General features: G+C 46.0%; 1 protein-coding gene across 1 annotated transcript; it reads left to right on the forward strand.

The window, feature by feature from the left end:
* The first annotated feature begins 11,435 nt into the window (after nucleotides 1-11,435).
* On the forward strand, nucleotides 11,436-13,139 carry LOC123430657 (amino acid transporter AVT3B-like). Its single transcript, XM_045114509.1, has one exon. The coding sequence runs from the start codon at nucleotides 11,630-11,632 to the stop codon at nucleotides 12,890-12,892; it is 1,263 nt and encodes a 420-aa protein (XP_044970444.1). The 5' UTR covers nucleotides 11,436-11,629; the 3' UTR covers nucleotides 12,893-13,139.
* The last annotated feature ends 2,570 nt before the right edge of the window (nucleotides 13,140-15,709 follow it).

A 15,709-nucleotide genomic window follows, 5' to 3' on the forward strand; every position in this document is an offset into this window, starting at 1 on the left:
ACACAACTGACAGTCTACAAGCGTTATTTACTGAATCAGTTTTGGAGGAACCGCGGAACTAGGATAATCTTTTGAGACCAAGCTAGCATTCCGTGTTGGTCGAAATGTTATTATTTTGATACATTGTAATGCCTCTCCTGTTGTAATTACTCTTTACAATATCATTGTACAACTGAATTTATGTGCTCTTGGAGGAAGATTAATTTGGTATGATGCTTATATTATCACTTAGACAAAACTACTATATACTCCCACCAACCCAAAACAGGTGGCTTTGATTTAGTACAACTTTAGCAAAGATACTTATTTTGGAACGGAGGGAGTATATTTTGTACATTGGATTTATTTGCATGCAAAACTGTATATTTTCATCACAAATCTGCCAAAGGCAATGCCAGGAAGGTATCTGTTGGAATTATGCCCTAGAGGCAATAATAAATATAGTTATTATTATAATTCCTGTATCAAGATAATCATTTATTATCCATGCTATAATTGTATTGAATGAAGACTCATTTACATGTGTGGATACATAGACAGAACACCGTCCCTAGCAAGCCTCTAGTTGGCTAGCCAGTTGATCAAAGATAGTCAGTGTCTTCTGATTATGAACAAGGTGTTGTTGCTTGATAAACTGGATCACGTCATTAGGAGAATCACGTGATGGACTAGACCCAAACTAATAGACGTAGCATGTTGATCGTGTCATTTTGTTGCTACTGTTTTCTGCGTGTCAAGTATTTATTCCTATGACCATGAGATCATATAACTCACTGACACCGGAGGAATGCTTTGTGTGTATCAAACGTCGCAACGTAACTGGGTGACTATAAAGATGCTCTACAGGTATCTCCGAAGGTGTTAGTTGAGTTAGTATGGATCAAGACTGGGATTTGTCACTCCGTGTGACGGAGAGGTATCTCGGGGCCCACTCGGTAATACAACATCACACACAAGCCTTGCAAGCAATGTGACATAGTGTAAGTTGCGGGATCTTGTATTACGGAACGAGTAAAGAGACTTGCCGGTAAAAAAGATTGAAATAGGTATGCGGATACTGACGATCGAATCTCGGGCAAGTAACATACCAAAGGACAAAGGGAATGACATACGGGATTATATGAATCCTTGGCACTGAGGTTCAAACGATAAGATCTTCGTAGAATATGTAGGATCCAATATGGGCATCCAGGTCCTGCTATTGGATATTGACCGAGGAATCTCTCGGGTCATGTCTACATAGTTCTCGAACCCGCAGGGTCTGCACACTTAAGGTTCGACGTTGTTTTATGCGTATTTGAGTTATATGGTTGGTTACCGAATGTTGTTCGGAGTCCCGGATGAGATCACGGACGTCACGAGGGTCTCCGGAATGGTCCGGAAACGAAGATTGGTATATAGGATGACCTCATTTGATTACCGGAAGGTTTTCGGAGTTACCGGGAATGACGAATGGGTTCTGAGAGTTCACCGGGGGGCAACCCACCCCGGGGAAGCCCATAGGCCTTGAGGGTGGCACACCAGCCCTTAGTCGGCTGGTGGGACAGCCCAAAAGGGCCCTATGCGCCTAGGAAAGAAAATCAAAGAGAAAAAAAAAGAGGAGGTGGGAAGGGAAGGAAGGACTCCCACCCACCAAACCAAGTCCAACTCGGTTTGGGGGGGAGCCTTCCCCCTTGGACTCGGCCGACCCCCTTGGGGCTCCTTGAGCCCCAAGGCAAGGTCCCCTCCCTCCCACCTATATATACGGAGGTTTTAGGGCTGATTAGAGACGACTTTTCCACGGCAGCCCGACCACATACCTCCACGGTTTTTCCTCTAGATCGCGTTTCTCCGGAGCTCGGGCGGAACCCTGCTGAGACAAAGTCATCACCAACCTCCGGAGCGCCGTCACGCTGCCGGAGAACTCTTCTACCTCTCCGTCTCTCTTGCTGGATCAAGAAGGCCGAGATCATCATCGAGCTGTACGTGTGCTAAACGCGGAGGTGCCGTCCGTTTGGTACTAGATCGTGGGACTGATCGCGGGATTGTTCGCGGGGCGGATCGAGGGACGTGAGGACGTTCCACTACATCAACCGCGTTCACTAACGCTTCTGCTGTACGGTCTACAAGGGTACGTAGATCACTCATCCCCTCTCGTAGATGGACATCACCATGATAGGTCTTCGTGCGCGTAGGAAATTTTTTGTTTCCCATGCGACGTTCCCCAACAGTGGCATCATGAGCTAGGTTCATGCGTAGATGTCTTCTCGAGTAGAACACAAAAGTTTTTGTGGGCGGTGATGTGCGTTTTGCTGCCCTCCTTAGTCTTTTCTTGATTCCGCGGTATTGTTGGATTGAAGCGGCTTGGACCGACATTACTCGTACGCTTACGAGAGACTGGTTTCATCGCTACGAGTAACCCCGTTTCTCAAAGATGACTGGCAAGTGTCGGTTTCTCCAACTTTAGTTGAATCGGATTTGACCGAGGAGGTCCTTGGATGAGGTTAAATAGCAACTCACATATCTCCGTTGTGGTGTTTGCGTAAGTAAGATGCGATCCTACTAGATACCCATGGTCACCACGTAAAACATGCAACAACAAAATTAGAGGACGTCTAACTTGTTTTTGCAGGGTATGCTTGTGATGTGATATTGCAAACGATGTGATGTGATATATTGGATGTATGAGATGATCATGTTGTAATAGAAAATATCGACTTGCACGTCGATGGTACGGCAACCGGCAGGAGCCATAGGGTTGTCTTTATACTAACGTTTGTGCTTGCAGATGCGTTTACTATTTTGCTAGGATGTAGCTTTAGTAGTAATAGCATGAGTAGCAAGGCAACCCCGATGGCAACACGTTGATGGAGATCATGGTGTGGCGCCGGTGACAAGAAGATCGTGCCGGTGCTTTGGTGATGGAGATCAAGAAGCACGTGATGATGGCCATATCATGTCACTTATGAATTGCATGTGATGTTAATCCTTTTATGCACCTTATTTTGCTTAGAACGACGGTAGCATTATGAGGTGATCTCTCACTAAAATTTCAAGACGAAATTGTGTACTCCCCGACTGTGCACCGTTGCTACAGTTCGTCGTTTCGAGACACCACGTGATGATCGGGTGTGATAGACTCAACGTTCACATACAACGGGTACAAAACAGTTGCGCACGCAGAACACTCGGGTTAAGCTTGACGAGCCTAGCATGTGCAGACATGGCCTCGGAACACATGAGACCGAAAGGTCGATCATGAATCATATAGATGATATGATTAGCATAGGGATGCTTACCACTGAAACTATACTCAACTCACGTGATGATCGGACTTGAGCTAGTGTAAGTGGATCATGAACCACTCAAATGACTAGAGAGATGTACTTTTTGAGTGGGAGTTTAGCAAATAATTTGATTAAGTTAAACTCTAATTATCTTGAACATAGTCTAAGTCCACTTTGAATATATTTGTGTTGTAGATCATGGCTCACGCGACAGTCACCCTGAATTTTAATACGTTCCTAGAGAAAGCTAAGTTGAAAGATGATGGAAGCAACTTTGTAGACTGGGCTCGTAATCTTAAGCTAATCTTACAAGCTGGGAAGAAGGATTATGTCCTTAATGCTGCGCTAGGAGATGAACCACCCGCTACGGCTGATCAAGATGTTAAGAACGCTTGGTTAGCACGTAAGGAGGACTACTCAGTAGTTCAATGTGCAGTCTTGTATGGCTTAGAACCGGGACTTCAACGTCGCTTTGAGCGTCATGGAGCATTTGAGATGTTCCAGGAGTTGAAGTTTATCTTTCAGAAGAACGCCCGGATCGAGAGGTACGAGACCTCCGATAAATTCTATGCCTGCAAGATGGAGGAAAACTCGTCTGTCAGTGAACATGTGCTCAAAATGTCTGGGTACTCAAACCGTCTAGCTGAGCTGGGGATTGAACTCCCGCAAGAGGCTATCACTGACAGAATTCTTCAATCACTGCCGCCAAGCTATAAAGGCTTTGTGTTGAACTACAACATGCAAGGGATGAACAAGTCTCCCGGCGAGTTGTTTGCGATGCTGAAAGCCGCAGAGTCTGAACTCCGTAAAGAGCATCAAGTGTTGATGGTGAATAAGACCACTAGTTTCAAGAGAAACAGCAAAGGCAAGAAGGGCAATTCGAAGAAGAGCGGCAAGCCTGTTGCCAATCCGACGAAGAAACCCAAAGCTGGACCTAAGCCTGAAACGGAGTGTTACTATTGCAAGGGTATGGGTCACTGGAAGCGCAATTGCCCCAAGTATCTGGCAGATAAAAAGGCGGCCAAAGAAAAATCAGGTATATTTGATATACATGTTATTGATGTGTACTTAACCGGCTCTCGTAGTAGTGCCTGGGTATTCGATACCGGTTCTGTTGCTCATATTTGCAACTCGAAACAGGAACTGCGGAATAGACGAAGGCTGACGAAAGATGAAGTCACGATGCGCGTAGGAAATGGTTCCAAGGTTGATGCAATCGCCGTCGGCACAGTTTCACTTCAGTTACCATCAGTATTAGTGATGAACTTAAATCATTGTTATTTAGTGCCTACGTTGAGCATGAACATTATATCTGGATCTTGTTTATTGCGAGACGGTTACTCTTTTAAGTCAGAGAATAATGGTTGTTCTATTTCTATGAGTAACATCTTTTATGGTCATGCACCTAATGTGAGAGGATTGTTCATATTGAATCTTGATGGCGATACGCATATACATAACATTGAGACCAAAAGAGTTAGAGTTAACAATGATAGCGCCATATTTTTGTGGCACTGCCGCTTAGGTCATATTGGTGTAAAGCGCATGAAGAAACTCCATGCTGATGGACTTTTGGAGTCACTTGACTTTGATTCACTTGACACGTGCGAACCATGCCTCATGGGCAAGATGACTAAGACTCCGTTCTCCGGAACTATGGAGCGTGCAAGTGACTTGTTGGAAATCATACATACCGATGTGTGTGGTCCGATGAGCGTAGAGGCGCGCGGCGGATATCGTTATTTTCTCACCTTCACTGACGATTTGAGTAGATATGGTTATGTCTACTTGATGAAGCACAAGTCTGAAACATTTGAAAAGTTCAAGCAATTTCAGAGTGAAGTTGAAAATCATCGTAACAAGAAGATCAAGTTCCTACGGTCTGATCGTGGGGGTGAATATCTGAGTTTCGAGTTTGGTGCTCACTTAAGACAATGTGGAATTGTTTCACAGTTAACACCGCCTGGAACACCACAGCGTAATGGTGTGTCCGAACGTCGTAATCGTACTTTATTAGAGATGGTGCAATCTATGATGTCTCTTACCGATTTGCCGTTATCGTTTTGGGGTTATGCATTAGAAACAGCTGCATTCACTTTAAATAGGGCACCATCAAAATCCGTTGAGACGACACCATACGAACTGTGGTATGGCAAAAGGCCAAAGTTGTCGTTTCTTAAAGTTTGGGGATGTGATGCTTATGTCAAAAACCTTCAGCCTGAAAAGCTGGAACCCAAAGCGGAAAAGTGCGTCTTCATAGGTTACCCAAAAGAGACAGTTGGGTACACCTTCTATCTCAAATCCGAGGGCAAAGTGTTTGTTGCTAAAAACGGAGCTTTTCTCGAGAAGGAGTTTCTCTCGAGAGAATTGAGTGGGAGGAAGATAGCTTGACGAGGTTGTCGAACCTCTCATCCCTCTGGATGGTGGCGCAGGGCAAGGGGAAACCTCTGTCGTTGCGACGCCGGTTGAGGAGGAAGTTAATGATGATGATCATGAAACTCCGGTTCAAGTTTCTATTGAACCACGCAGGTCGACGAGACCACGTGCTGCTCCAGAGTGGTACGTTAATCCCGTCTTGTCAATCATATTGTTGGACAACAATGAACCTGCAAATTATGAAGAAGCAATGGTGGGCCCAGATTCCAACAAATGGCTAGAAGCCATGAAGTCCGAGATAGGATCCATGTATGAGAACAAAGTGTGGACTTTAGAGGTACTGCCTGAAGGCCGCAAGGCTATTCAGAACAAATGGATCTTTAAGAGGAAGACGAACGCTGACGGCAATGTGACCGTTTATAAAGCTCGACATGTGGCAAAGGGTTTTTCACAAGTTCAAGGAGTTGACTACGATGAGACATTCTCACCCGTAGCGATGCTTAAGTCAGTCAGAATCATGTTAGCAATAGCTGCATTTTTTGATTATGAAATCTGGCAGATGGATGTCAAAACGGCGTTCCTTAACGGTTTCCTTAAGGAAGAGTTGTATATGATACAACCCGAAGGTTTTGTCGATCCTAAGAATGCTAACAAGGTGTGCAAGCTCCAGCGATCCATTTATGGACTGGTGCAAGCATCTCGGAGTTGGAACAAACGCTTTGATGAGGTGATCAAAGCATTTGGGTTTATACAAGTGGTTGGAGAATCTTGTATTTACAAGAAAGTGAGTGGGAGCTCTGTGGCGTTTCTAATATTATATGTGGATGACATATTGCTGATTGGAAACAACGTGGAGTTTTTGGAGAGCATAAAGGATTACTTGAATAAAAGTTTCTCTATGAAGGACCTAGGAGAAGCTGCTTACATTCTAGGCATTAAGATCTATAGGGATAGATCAAAACGCCTGATAGGACTTTCACAAAGCACATACCTTGATAAAGTTTTGAAGAGGTTCAAAATGGAACAGTGCAAGAAAGGGTTCTTGCCAGTTTTACAAGGTACGAGATTGAGTAAGACTCAGTGCCCAGCAACTGATGAAGATAGAGAGCACATGCGCTCCGTCCCCTATGCTTCAGCCATAGGTTCTATCATGTATGCAATGTTGTGCACTAGACCGGATGTTAGCCTGGCCATAAGTATGGCAGGTAGGTTCCAGAGTAATCCAGGAGTGGATCACTGGACAGCGGTCAAGAATATCCTGAAGTACCTGAAAAGGACTAAGGAGATGTTTCTCGTGTATGGAGGTGACGAAGATCTCGCCGTCAAAGGTTACGTCGATGCAAGCTTTGACACAGATCCGGACGACTCTAAGTCGCAAACCGGATACGTATTTATTCTTAATTGGGGTGCGGTAAGCTGGTGCAGTTCCAAGCAAAGCGTCGTAGCAGATTCTACATGTGAAGCGGAGTACATGGCTGCCTCGGAGGCGGCTAAGGAGGGTGTCTGGATGAAGCAGTTCATGACGGATCTTGGAGTGGTGCCAAGCGCACTGAATCCAATAACCTTGTTCTGTGACAACACGGTTGCCATTGCCTTAGCAAAGGAACCACGGTTTCACAAGAAGACCAGACACATCAAACGATGCTTCAACCTCATCCGCGACTACGTCGACGGAGAGGACGTAAATATATGCAAAGTGCACACGGATCTGAATGTAGCAGACCCGCTGACTAAACCTCTTCCACGGCCAAAGCATGATCAACACCAGAACTGTATGGGTGTTAGATTCATTACAATGTAATTCGCATGATGATGTGAGGGCTAGATTATTGACTCTAGTGCAAGTGGGAGACTGTTGGAATTATGCCCTAGAGGCAATAATAAATATAGTTATTATTATAATTCTTGTATCAAGATAATCTTTTATTATCCATGCTATAATTGTATTGAATGAAGACTCATTTACATGTGTGGATACATAGACAAAACAGCGTCCCTAGCAAGCCTCTAGTTGGCTAGCCAGTTGATCAAAGATAGTCAGTGTCTTCTGATTATGAACAAGGTGTTGTTGCTTGATAAACTGGATCACGTCATTAGGAGAATCACGTGATGGACTAGACCCAAACTAATAGACGTAGCATGTTGATCGTGTCATTTTGTTGCTACTGTTTTCTGCGTGTCAAGTATTTATTCCTATGACCATGAGATCATATAACTCACTGACACCGGAGGAATGCTTTATGTGTATCAAACGTCGCAACGTAACTGGGTGACTATAAAGATGCTCTACAGGTATCTCCGAAGGCGTTAGTTGAGTTAGTATGGATCAAGACTGGGATTTGTCACTCCGTGTGACGGAGAGGTATCTCGGGACCCACTCGGTAATACAACATCACACACAAGCCTTGCAAGCAATGTGACTTAGTGTAAGTTGCGGGATCTTGTATTACGGAACGAGTAAAGAGACTTGCCGGTAAACGAGATTGAAATAGGTATGCGGATATTGACGATCGAATCTCGGGCAAGTAACATACCGAAGGACAAAGGGAATGACATACGGGATTATATGAATCCTTGGCACTGAGGTTCAAACGATAAGATCTTCGTAGAATATGTAGGATCCAATATGGGCATCCAGGTCCCGCTATTGGATATTAACCGAGGAGTCTCTTGGGTCATGTCTACATAGTTCTTGAACCCGCAGGGTCTGCACACTTAAGGTTCGACGTTGTTTTATGCGTATTTGAGTTATATGGTTGGTTACCGAATGTTGTTCGGAGTCCCGGATGAGATCACGGACGTCACGAGGGTTTCCGGAATGGTCCGGAAACGAAGATTGATATATAGGATGACCTCATTTGATTACCGGAAGGTTTTCGGAGTTACCGGGAATGACGAATGGGTTCTGAGAGTTCACCGGGGGGGCAACCCACCCCGGGGAAGCCCATAGGCCTTGAGGGTGGCACATCAGCCCTTAGTGGGCTGGTGGGACAGCCCAAAAGGGCCCTATGCGCCTAGGAAAGAAAATCAAAGAGAAAAGAAAAAAAAAGAGGAGGTGGGAAGGGAAGGAAGGACTCCCACCCACCAAACCAAGTCCAACTCGGTTTGGGGGGGGGAGCCTTCCCCCTTGGACTCGGCCGACCCCCTTGGGGCTCCTTGAGCCCCAAGGCAAGGTCCCCTCCCTCCCACCTATATATACGGAGGTTTTAGGGCTGATTAGAGACGACTTTTCCACGACAGCCCGACCACATACCTCCACGGTTTTTCCTCTAGATCGCGTTTCCGCGGAGCTCGGGCGGAACCCTGCTGAGACAAAGTCATCACCAACCTCCGGAGCGCCGTCACGCTGCCGGAGAACTCTTCTACCTCTCCGTCTCTCTTGCTGGATCAAGAAGGCCGAGATCATCGTCGAGCTGTACGTGTGCTGAACGCGGAGGTGCCGTCCGTTCGGTACTAGATCGTGGGACTGATCGCGGGATTGTTCGTGGGGCGGATCGAGGGACGTGAGGACGTTCCACTACATCAACCGCGTTCACTAACGCTTCTGCTGTACGGTCTACAAGGGTACGTAGATCACTCATCCCCTCTCGTAGATGGACATCACCATGATAGGTCTTCGTGCGCGTAGGAAATTTTTTGTTTCTCATGCGACGTTCCCCAACAGTATCTTCCTATAACGACTATTTAATTTTTCTTCTTGGTCAATTTAATCTTTAAAATGAAATTCATATCATTGAATTTTGCTTCTTGGTCAACGTAGAAATCCTAAAAATTAATCCATATCATTATATTTGATAAATGAACCAGACAATGCCCACCGTTAAAGTTTGTGTTGTGGTCACTGTGTAATGCAAGTAAATAAGGCCTACAACCAGGTCGTGGAGACTCTTACGAAATTTTGCACTCTCTCATTTGAAAACAAACAAGTACTTCATGTTTTACAAAATTTCTAACACTATCAAACAACATTCGAAATGGATGGGCGCAGCAACGCGCGCCATCAACGATCTAGTTACCCCTATAATGCCCCTGCCAAGCAGATGCCCAGTTCTCCCACTCCCATTGCATACAATCTATGCTACCAAATATCCTCAGAAAACCCCTATTGCCATTCATTGCCAACAAGCGGTTTGTATCTGTATCGTTTGGCTCTCTTAAGTACTCATGGCCAAACAGTGGCGAAGCCACGTTCTAGCTATTGTAGTCTAATGACTACACAGAAAATTGGTAAGCCAAATACCCCTAGGTATACCTATCCCACAACTTAACAAGCATTATGTGAAACATGATTACTCATATCTAAATGTAGTCTGCTTTGTTGGGTAAAAAACTTAACTTCGTGATGACCTGATCGTAACATACTCACGTACAGGATTAGGTAATCATAAAGAACTGCTACCATAAATGTGTTTGTAACAAAGTATAACCTTTTCCGTTCGTGTTTAATTTTGTCAACAAAAAATTTTGTTCTCAAAGCTTGACATCACAAGGTTTTGATCCTAGCACCGCCACTCGGGCCAAACACTATAATCACACTCTTGTAAAACCTATACATGTACTCTAGGCACATGAACTCGATCATATGGACATACTCATCAATGAGATCACTGGGAACTCCGTATGCAAGCATCTGAATAGCGGCAGCGCATTTTTGATAAGAGGAGAAGACAATCTTTTCAAGGGCATCCTCATTGCACTCGAAATACTTATCGTATGCCACCCCCTCCCGGATACAGTTGAAAACATGCCTAGCCATACAAAAACAACGCCAGAATAGATGATGTTCGAAGAGCGGGTTGGGTGTGTTGATGTAGTCCTTCCAGAGTAGAAAACGATCGCTCTCTCCGTTGCAATTTAACGTTGGAGTGTGCTCCAGGATTGAGCCTCGGGACAACGGCCGCTGCCTACTAAGGTGGTCATGGACGACCAACAGAACATACACCATCTCCTCATCGTCAGATGAGGAATCATCCGAGTCGCAAATGAAATTATGGAAAAAAAAACTCGTCGCCGGAATCCATTTGTACTTCGCGAGCAAACCACCGAAAAACTTGTGCGCATCGTCGAAGAAGCAGGCCGGCGAAGAGCCACACGCCTCGTGCGTGGCTGCATCAGACGAGCTTGATGGCGTCGTGGAAGGAGTTGTTCGGTGGCGCGAGGGGCGAGGTGGTGCTGGCGGCGATGTGAGTGGAAGCTGTGGTGGCCCGATGACGAGGGCGATGGTGGCAGCGACGTTGGAAGATGGCGAGGGAGGTATGTGGGTCCAGACGGTTGGCTAGAGCATCGAAACTGGTCGACGATGATGACGGGGGGGGGGTGATTGTTGTCGATGGGAGTGAGAGAATGGAGAATGTCCTATGTGCCATCAACTGGCGAGCCACAGGAAGGAGCAGGCGTGTCCATTTCGTGTACGCGTAGATATAAATATTTAAGCATGAAATAGGTCGTCCGTTGGACTGAAAACGAACGCGTGTATGTTTTGGTCTGCACGTTGGATCAATTTTCTTTTTTATTTTAATTTTAAAATAAACACGTGCAGACGAAATGGATGAGCGCGGTGAGTTGCTCTAACCCACGAGCACTGAAAGCAGTCCCGGCGACCGGTGTCCTCGGGCCGAAACAATTCCGGCAGCTCGCCAACAGCACGAGGTGCGTCCACCACTCGACTCAACCTGCCGACGGTCTACAGAGAGCCCACGCGCCGGTACCCACCGCCACGAGTGACCCACAGCCCCACAAGACGTATGGAACCAGATCACCCATCAATCCATTGCCATGGACCAAGTCCATGCCATTCCCCCCAAAAGAAAGTCCACGGCATCTAGTTGGCCTTTACAAAACGGCAGCAGTCACGAACGAGCTTCTGCCCCCAAATCCCCAATTTCCTGGGCACCCAACACGTCACTGTAGTAGGCTCAATCGCCTCGAGCAACGAGAGATCTCCCCGGCTAATCCGACTCTGCGCTCGATTCGGGTCCTCGCCCGCCATGGGGTTCGACAAGGAGGCGAGCTCCTCGTCCTCCGGCCTCGACGCGGCGGCGCTGCTGCCGAAGCACCGCGGTGGCGCGCGCCTCTCGTCGCAGCCCAAGACCTTCGCCAACGTCTTCATCGCGGTGGTCGGGTCGGGCGTGCTCGGCCTCCCCTACACCTTCTCCCGCACGGGCTGGGCGGCGGGCTCCATCCTGCTCCTCGCCGTGGCAGGCCTCACCTTCCACTGCATGATGCTGCTCGTCGCCTGCCGCCGCCGCCTTGCCGACGAGCACCCCAAGATCGCCAGCTTTGGGGACTTGGGAGCGGCCGTGTACGGCGCCGCGGGCCGCCACACCGTCGACGCCATGCTCGTGCTCAGCCAGGCCAGCTTCTGCGTCGGCTACCTCATCTTCATCGCCAACACCTTGGCGCACCTCCACCCCATCGGGGACCCGTCCGCGTCCTCCCCTCTCCTCACGGCCAAGGCGCTCTTCATCTGGGTCATGCTGCCGTTCCAGCTGGGGCTCAACTCCATCAAGACGCTCACGCTCCTCGCGCCGCTCAGCATCTTCGCCGACGTCGTGGATCTCGGCGCCATGGGCGTCGTGCTTGGCCAGGACGTGTCCACGTGGCTGGCCGAAAAGCCCCCCGTGTTCGCCTTCGGGGGCCCCGCCGAGATTCTCTACGGCATCGGCGTCGCCGTCTACGCGTTCGAGGGCATCGGCATGGTCCTGCCGCTGGAGGCGGAGGCCGCGGACAAGCGCAAGTTCGGCGGCACGCTCGGGCTGTCCATGGTGTTCATCGCCGTCATGTACGGGCTGTTCGGCGCCATGGGCTACCTCGCCTTCGGCTCGTCCACGCGGGACATCATCACCACCAACCTCGGCGCTGGGTGGCTCTCTGTCACGGTGCAGCTCGGCCTCTGCATCAACCTTTTCTTCACCATGCCGGTGATGATGAACCCGGTCTATGAGGTCGCCGAGCGCCTGCTCTACGGCAAGCGCTATGCCTGGTGGCTGCGCTGTATACTGGTCGTGTTCGTGGGGCTCATGGCGATGCTGGTGCCCAACTTCGCCGACTTCCTCTCGCTCGTCGGGAGCAGCGTCTGCGTCTTGCTCGGGTTCGTGCTGCCGGCCGCATTCCACATCAAGGTGCTGGGCGCCGAAATCAGGTGGCCTGCGCTCATCGCCGACGTGGCTGTCATCGTCATCGGCCTGGGGCTCTCTGCGTCCGGGACATGGACGTCGCTCGCGCACATGTTTGGTGCTTCCAACGCCTAAGCATCGACAAGGACACGGATGCTCCGCCAGTTCAGCTGCCATTGTTGAGTTGGGCATGGGTAGTATATGGTCCCCTGCATTTGGATACTTGCATTGCTTGTAAACATGAGGCAAATGGCATAGGCCCTCACGGTATCCCACGGGCAAATCTGTATTGTAGATGTCGCAAGGATCAAGCGACCACAACCAATCTGTGTATTGTACCAGAGTATTTATGTTACTGTGCAAGATATTCTTTTTGTCTAAACTTGTTAGGGTGTGTTGGAGCAAATTTGCCAGCTGTAGGTTTTGTTTTTCTTACAATTAGATAGAACATCTTGGTTTGTTTATCTCTATTTTTTAGTAAACTGTGGTGTTCTCCTGTGTGATGCATGATGCTTGAAGAGTTGAAGTAAAACTACACCGGGGACTGCAGAGCGGTTCACCCTTCAGAGTTTCCTTTCTGAAAGTGGCGATCAGTTCTTACTTGACACTGTTTTTTTTTTTTTTTTCTGATCAATTTCTCTGTTTATTCTTCGCCTACATTTTGACCTGTTGTTTTTACCAAAGAGAAACCGGTGAAATTGGACACTGACTACATTTATGCAGGCATATGTGTTTTGCTATCTGTTTTACAGTTAGAGCTTCATCCCGTGTAGTTTTTGACAAGTAAAACTTCTCTATCTGTCAGCTCGGGTCGCGCACTTGCACTAGGGGGCGACTATGTCTATCGTGTAACAACACCTAGTGTGTGCTCGCGTCAGCCGCCTCCCTATATGTGACGGCCCAGTGGGTGGGAGGCCTAGTGTGTGCTGTTTTGTTTTTACTTTTTATACTTCTTGATATTCGTTATATATATTACGAAAAAAATTTGCATAAACTATTTCAAAAAATGTTAACCAAGCATTTAAAAAATCTTATATGTGTATAAACAAAATGTTTCTCATGTATAGAAAAAATATTTATAAATTATATAAAATGTCTATGAAGAAACTTGATCATGTATTTAAAAAATGTTAATCAAGCATTTAACATTTTAAAATGATAAATTTCTATAGAAAAATGTTTGTCATATATATGAAAAATATATACAAAAAATGCAATGTGTATAGAAATCTTGATCATGTATTTTAGAAATGTTAAACATGTATTAAAAATGGTCATAGTGTGTACGAAAAATGTGAAATGTGCAGTAAATAAAAGTAGAAATAAAAAACATACATTTTAGAAAATTTAATTGTTGTATTTCGAAAAGTTATACATGTATACAAAAATGTTCCTGTTGTATACCAGAAATGTATATTGTGTGTGAAAAATATTTATTTCCATTAAAGAAAATTTTCAGAATGTAATCAAAAAATGTTAATCTTCTTTAAAAAAATATTATATGTGTATTAGAAAATTTAATAGATACTCCCTGTGTTCCTAAATACTTGTAGTTGGGAGAACTAGTAGTTCTCCCAACTACAAGTATTTAGGAACAGAGGGAGTACATACCAAAAATATATAATATCTATGAAAAAGTAGACATAAAAAACATTTGTTTTCATAAAAATGTTAGTCATGTATTTAAAAAATATTAAACGTGTATATAAAATATGTTTATGATGTATACAAAAATTGTTGAATGTGTACTGAATATTTTGACGTTTGTTGAACAAAAAGGAATCTAATGAAAATCTACAAAGAAACAAAGGAAAATGAAGAAACCCAAGAAAACCAAAAAAACAAAGAAAGTGAAAACCTAAGGGAACCAATACAAAGGAATGTAGACGGTGACATACGAATGTGAAAAAGAAAAAATGGAGAAAACCGATGAATCAAGAAAGAAACAAAGAAAAACAAAGAAAAGGTGAAGAAGAAAGAAAGCTATGAAAACCGAAAGAGAAATGAAAACGGAAGCAACAATTGAAAAAAGTAGTGAAAACTAGTGAGAAAATAAACAAAACAGGAAATCGAGGACAATCGGTGAAGAAAACAAAGAAAACCAAAAGTAAAAAACAAAATAAAACAAAAAATGAAGAAGAAAACGGACCAAACCAATACGTCGACGGAGGGATGACAAAATATGAAACGGGTCGGCCGAGTTACGACGGAGGTAGAAGGAACCTTTAGGTGAGACGAAAGCCTCACTCGCTAATCGCTATAAACGGTAATGAGTCTTCGTGCTTGCGTATCCAGATAGAATTCAAGCTCCAGAATATAATATGGGCCAACACGCTCAATATGGGATCGTATCTCTACACACCATACCTGGCTAAATGGGCCGGCCCGGCACGGCACAGCCTGACCGCCGTAATCGTGCCACTCACGGCACGGCCCGGCTGGGCCCGATTAATATACGGGTCGTGTCGTGCTGGCCCGCGTGCCGGCCTCCCAGGCCCAAGCACGACACGACATGTATTCGGGCCGGCCCGTAGCACGCTAAAGGCACGGCGGCCCGTGGCACGGCTGGCGGCACGCGCCACATTTTTTTTACAGATTCGATTTAAAAAATATATATATATACTTTTTGACATAGTCTTATATGGGATAAATCTAGAGTTTTATTAGCGCCCGCCTCATTAAAACCTTCCATCCCAAAGAAGTAAAAGAGTACAAGCCATTCTCTAGAGAATTAAAAATAGAAAAAGAAGAAAAGATAGAGAAAGGAAAAAAAAAATATACTACATTACATGACATGCTTTTGATTTTATAGAAATCCTTCAACCTTGCCCTGCATTGCCTGCACCTGCACCTGGAGCCGCCGCGTTGGCCGCGTCCGCATTCGCCCTCTCGTGCGCCGTTACGTGCCTACGCAGGTGGCCGGTTCCCGCATTTTTCTTGACTAGCATCTTC

The sequence above is a fragment of the Hordeum vulgare genome, chromosome 2H (assembly GCF_904849725.1).
Source record: "Hordeum vulgare subsp. vulgare chromosome 2H, MorexV3_pseudomolecules_assembly, whole genome shotgun sequence".
Lineage (NCBI taxonomy): Eukaryota > Viridiplantae > Streptophyta > Magnoliopsida > Poales > Poaceae > Hordeum > Hordeum vulgare.

What these genes read in the sequence shown, in the direction of transcription:
- LOC123430657 (XM_045114509.1), top strand. Translation starts at nt 11,630, where the DNA reads ATGGGGTTCGACAAGGAGGCGAGCTCCTCGTCCTCCGGCCTCGACGCG.